Here is a 6165-nt window from a genome sequence, read left to right as displayed (position 1 = left end):
TTCGGAGTCTTTAATTTATAGCCAATTTTTGGTCCTCTAGTTGAAGGGCAAATCTTAATTCTGAAAATCAACATATCATCTCCAGTAGACCCCTCTTAATTCTCTGGAATTTTCCTTCCCAACATTCATCAGAAGATAAGGCAGGGTATTAATTTGGCGCCAAATTAAGCTGATCAGTAGGAGAAAATGGGCTGGTCTTGGGCTCGGTGCCAACCTGTCCCAGCAGAGAATGGATGTAGAAGATCTCACGAAAAAATAGGATATACATTTTGCAGCCAAAAGAAAGCAGCGATTAAGAAGGTAATTATTCCTTGCAAATTTATCTGTTCCTGATTGTAGAGCTGTACATGTGTATCTATAGGGCATAATTAATTTCTTCCTTTTGCACCTTCCGAAAAAAAAGAGCCCACAGCCTAATATTGGGCACAACTTATGAAGTTTCGCAAGAACGATGGGCGGTGCTAAACTGAGTCAACTCGGAATTCTGGAAGCCCACAGAAAACCAAAACCACCTGGGCCTTTGTGTAGGGGCCCAGTTTCACTGTCCTAAAAAATTGTGGTGGGCAAGTAAAAACAAAGTGGGTGAGAGTCCTAATGGGCCTAAGTAAGAAGTCATGGATGGAAATGTCCTAATGGGCCTCCAGTAAGAATACCCAATTATTTTTGTCAAATGCAAATTTTAGTGCCATTTTGCCAAATCTTTCAGAAATTTTAATTTTCAGCGTGATCGACGATCCCCTCTGTTGCTAATCACCGGCTCTCTCCTCCGCGGTGATAGCACCCGCGGCGGCTTCGATGCGCGGCGGCAGCGAAGCCGCGAAGGCCGCGGCGCGGCGACAGGGGCGCGTGCCGTCTGGGCGCCGGCGGCAGGCCGCCGCGCTGCTCCTCGCGCTGGCGTACGCGGCGGCGATGCTCGTGGTCTTCCTGGGCGGCGGCGGCGGCGCGATGCGCGGCAGGCGGGCGCGGGCTCCGGCGGCGGCGCCGCCCGGGTCGGTGTACCGCAGCCACCTCGTGTTCGAGCGCCTCCTGCCGGACATGCGCGCCGCCTCCTCCTCGCGTCCCGGCCCGGTGAGTGCCTTGTGTGTGATGATGTTTCCTGCCCTTTATTCCGCGGGAATTGGATCTATTCATTCTTGGAGCTAGCGGGATTAGTGGGCTGGCTTAAAAACTAGTGGATTTTCTTCCGGTCATGTGCGTTGGAGAAATTTGCCTTGCCTGTTATCTGATCACGTGTTAACGAATGACCACAGTTTGATTGTAAATCGTTGTTAAATTTCTTGTAGTTTTGCAACACTGAATTGCTAGTTTTGTGGGGGCTGGACGTAGCAAAATGCTCTACGTAGTAGCTTACTAGTAATCTAATCCCTGGTGAATCTGAAACACCCTCAATTTGGCTGCTTGTGCGAGGACACAATCGTTGGATCATTTTGACATAATGCACTAATGATTAATGAAGGTCAATGAAGATACTTGGGCACCTTGAGATGGAAGTATATATGTTTTCTCCCATATGTATGATATAAATAATGTACTCCCTGTTTCATGTTTATATATGCCAAAAAGGTGATATAGCCTTTCATTTGGCAGGCCTAGAATCTGTCCTGCAACTTGGGAGTTGCTATTTAAAAGGTCCAAGAGGTTTTACCTGTCAGTTGGAGTTGATCATGACTATGGTGCTAATAAATAATAATCCAATTACAATACAAGTTGAATGCTTTTAATCACCGCGTTCATCAAATGTTTTCTTATAAACTTTACATAAGTACACTCATGGCATGTTTGTATTATGATTTTGCCTTGTTATTATGCAGTTAATGACACCCCATTATAAAAAATCTGGAAAGCGATGGGTACCTTGCATCAGCAAGAGGTTGACACAATCAGGTGCAAATTTGAAATACTTCTTATGAGTTTCTGTACCATAATTAGCCAGTTGAATTCTACTTTAGCTATCATGATATGCAGTAACAGACGAGTAGCTAAGTAGTTTGTATTGATACTCCATATTACACTTTCCAGCGTTACCACCATCAAATGGTTTTCTCATTATTGAAGCAAATGGTGGTCTGAATCAGCAACGCATTTCTGTAAGTTGCATGATCAACTTCTTATACTGAATTTAAATGGACTAACTTAGATATATTTACTGAGAGCCATCTTTATTGTCCATACGCTACTAAAAGAACACTTGTATTGGTACCAAAGTACCTTTTCTGGTGTATCCTAAATGAGCATCTGATCCAACGTTCTATATTAGCTATCTGAAGTTCTGAACTCTGAGTCCTTATGGTCCATGGATTCCTAATTGATGGAATGTTTTGTTGCATGTTGTATCTTCTAGAAAATGCTCAATACATTTGAAAGTCATTGTGACATTGTGCTGATCTTGATCTGCACAGTTTTTTTTTAACTTCTCTAACTTGATTTCCACTTTAGAACATGTTTAATCTTTGGTGTTTATCCAAGTCTAACAATGGTGTCTCAATACAGATTTGTGATGCTGTTGCTGTGGCCAGCTTACTTAATGCAACTCTTGTCACCCCAGCTTTTCATTTGAATAGTGTTTGGCGTGACAATAGGTAAATAATTTGCTTATTTGTAGAGTGCCAATAGATGAGAAACAGAAAAACAGCAGATGCTTCCCTGTGTCACTTTCTTGAGAACTAGCTTGTTAATGTTGCCTGCATCCTTAAGTTGCAAATTTACTTCAGTTAGCAATTTCTCAATTATATGAAAACTATTTCTTCCGTCTATGTTTTATCTGCTGTAAATAAGTGAAATGGATCAATATCCTTTTCTTTTGTGGGAAAAAGAAACGTAATTATGTTTCTGTTGGGTGGTTTATCTTATACATCCATTTTAACAATGCATCTCACCACTCTTGTTTTGTTCCTTGTCAAGCATGTAACACAATAAAGTCCAAAGTATGCCAACGGTCTTGTCTTTTATCATGTAAAAATTTCTTATTTTACAAGTTTTATCCATATGAAAATACTCGATTGAATAAGGAGTTGTTATTTTGATAAAGCTTTGGTTCATATGTTCTAGTGTGTTCATGCTTTGCCATATGTTAGTTCTTTTATTTCTCATCACTTTTTCAGAGGGATAATGTTTTTGGTTCCTGCATGATTTCTTTCAGCGGATTTGGTGACATCTTTGATGAAGACCATTTTATTGAGACACTCAGAAAACATGTAAGGGTTGTGAAAGAACTTCCTGAAACTGTTTCTGTGCAGTTTGACCATAATATTAGCAGCATACCGAATATGAGAACCAAAGCCTTTTCATCTCACAGTTACTACTTAGAAAAGGTGCTTCCGAAATTGTTGGAGCTAGGGTATGTGTTCTTGTCCCTTTTTTTTATGTAGTGTCGTATTCTTGTAACTCTAGGTTTTATGTACTACCATGTCTTTGCTCATTCTGTTCTATGAAACAGGGCTGTGCGTATTGCTCCTTTTTCAAATAGATTGGCCAATTCAGTTCCATCAAATATCAATGCGTTGAGATGTTTGGCAAACTATGAGGCATTGAGATTTTCTGAACCCATAAGAATTCTTGCAGATAATATGGTTGACCGAATGACCAAGAAGAGTTATTTGACTGGTGGGAAGTACATCTCTGTGCATCTACGCTTTGAACAGGTTCTAATACAATATCTCGTACTGCTTCGAATGGCTGTTACTAGATCTTCTTCACTACACTAAGTTTTAGGATGATCATGTGCGCTGTATTTCAGGACATGGTAGCTTTCTCGTGCTGTATATATGATGGTGACTTGAAGGAGAATATTGCCATGGAAAATGCTCGTGAACGGAGTTGGAGAGGGAAGTTTCACCGACCTGGGCGAGTAATAAATCCTGAGGCCAACCGGAGGAATGGGAGATGCCCTTTAACTCCTCTAGAGGTTGAGATGTTAGTTCCCTGCCATTGTTTTCAGTATGTTCTTGTTGCAACACTTCTTAGGGCCAGTTCGGTGGATATTTACTAATTTTAATAAGATTTTGTTGTTACAGATCTAAAAAATGCTTTTAACTAATTGTTACATCCAAGAGTAGGGATAAATAAGTGCTTTGAAATGCCACCGCGGTAGCAAGGTAGCCTTAGTCTGCTTTTTTTTTGAGTTCATGCCGTGTTCGTCAGTCTGTCTTCTGCTGGAGAATACAGTTGGACAGTCCAAATAGCACTATGTTCTGCAGCCGTGCAAAATAGCATCATGTAGGGAGTTATATGGCAGACACAATAAGGAGTGCCAAAATATCACTTGACAGATCATTTCTAGAATATCTTAGCATGTTTATATGTATTTTAGTGGAGTGATTAGCTAAATTTGTGTTAAAAGCTTTGCTATGTATCATGCCAAATTTCAGATACATGCCAATAAGCTGCTTTGCTCGAAATCGCGAAATAAAGCTCTTGTTTGTGTGATAATATGAATTTATTTGTTCTTACTAGTTCAGTTTATGCAGGTTGGAATGATGCTGCGAGGAATGGGATTCGATAATACTACCTCCCTCTATGTCGCCTCCGGTAAAATATACAATGCTAAAAAGTATATGTTCTCTTCGGCAGTTATTTCCACTTCTGCAAACAAAGGAAACACTCACTTCACCTGAGGAGCTTGCACAGTTCATGGTATTCCCAACCTCCGTTAGTTACTCCATTTTTTCATCAATGTTAGAAAGGATGCATTCTTTCATTAGCTCATTTGCATTACAGCAAGCATCTGGAACCCTTGTTCAGTTTGAGGGTAACAGTTGGATCAGAGCTTTTTCTTATTTCCATGTTGGACTACCTTCGAGCTTCGATTCACTTTCCTATGCTATCCAGGGGCATTCATCTAGACTGGCAGCATTGGACTACACCGTCTGTTTACAGAGCGAAGCCTTTGTAACTACTCAAGGAACCAATTTCCCTCACTTTCTGATGGGGCACAGGCGTTATCTGTATGGGGGACATGCAAAGACAATAAAACCAGATAAACGGAAAATGGTGCTACTCTTTGACAACCCAGATATCGGGTCAGTTTTGAGTTACCTTGTCCGCTTTGATAAACAGAAAATGGTTCTGCTCATTGACAATCCTAGTATATTTTATCTAGTGTTGGTTGACAATACTTAAATACATTTAAATCTAGCTCAACAATAGCATGTTCATCGAGTCTCAATCAAACACCTCTGATCTCTTTGCATTGAGTCACCACTTTGTTGAGGAACTATATTCAACTTGTTTGTTTTGCTTGTAGGTGGTATCGGTTCAGGCACCACATGCAGGACATCCGTCGCCACAGTGAATCGAAAGGTTTGGGGCTCAGAAAACAGGATGGATCAATATACAACCTACCGATGCCCGACTGCATGTGTCAGCAAGCTGAAGCATGATCTGGCTGCGTGTGAGCAAAGTTAAAACATGATCTAGAGTAGCATGTACACAGCAAGGAGGAGTCTGGCGATTTTCTGTAACTGTAGCCACACCATATTAGTAGCAGTCATGCATAGAAATTCAATACATTTTTCGGTATGTTGGTAGAGTGAGGTAGATAGCCAATCGTGTGGTTGTTGATATGAAAATCCAACCCAGGTGTGTCAGAGATTTTGACAAGCTGAACACCGGTCGCTCGGTACTATATGTAAATGTTACTCCATCTGTTCTTTTTATTTCGTACTTATAACTCGACTGGAACAAAACTTTGTAAATTTGATCAAATTTGTTAGGACCCTATTTAAATATGATGATTCTCTTTAAAAATATATATCTCCCCATAAATTGCAAGTTGGTTCTGTGATTTGGGAAAATTCAAAACTATATACTCGTTCTGTGATTTGGGAAAATTAATAAAAAGCCTATAGGGCCTTTTTATTAATGATGAATGCCGGAGCTCAATGTTAGCATAATGCTTGCAAACCACAATGTGGTAAACTCTTGCAACTAAACATGCAAATTCAAGAAGATAGCCAAGAGAAACTGCACGATATGTAGCACAAGAAGCCAGTCGGCATGGACAGCATGCTCACGTGCACCTCATTGTCGTGTTGATCTGTGGCGTCTTCATCTCCTTCTCGCCCGTCTGGCCCGCTGCGGTGACGCCATGGGGGCTGTGCCCAGCAGGGAAAGTTTTCCCTATACCGACGAAAAAAGGATATATGAACGTTCGGTGCAAACTTGAAA

At 40.9% G+C, this 6165-nt stretch overlaps 1 protein-coding gene across 1 annotated transcript; it reads left to right on the top strand.

Annotated features, from left to right (window-relative positions):
- Positions 1 to 758: 758 nt before the first annotated feature.
- LOC100841154 (O-fucosyltransferase 9-like) lies at positions 759 to 5747 on the top strand. The gene is given in 11 exon segments (XM_024462747.1): positions 759 to 1068; positions 1812 to 1884; positions 2020 to 2087; positions 2491 to 2579; positions 3140 to 3337; positions 3437 to 3641; positions 3737 to 3904; positions 4467 to 4555; positions 4557 to 4632; positions 4828 to 5018; positions 5243 to 5747. Coding segments are annotated over 11 exon segments (1566 nt in total). The 5' UTR covers positions 759 to 795; the 3' UTR covers positions 5379 to 5747.
- Positions 5748 to 6165: the final 418 nt, after the last annotated feature.

The sequence above is a fragment of the Brachypodium distachyon genome, chromosome 4 (genome assembly GCF_000005505.3).
Source record: "Brachypodium distachyon strain Bd21 chromosome 4, Brachypodium_distachyon_v3.0, whole genome shotgun sequence".
Taxonomy (NCBI): Eukaryota; Viridiplantae; Streptophyta; class Magnoliopsida; order Poales; family Poaceae; genus Brachypodium; species Brachypodium distachyon.
Note: the sequence above shows the minus strand (reverse complement) of the source record. Positions and strands in the feature narration are given on the sequence as shown.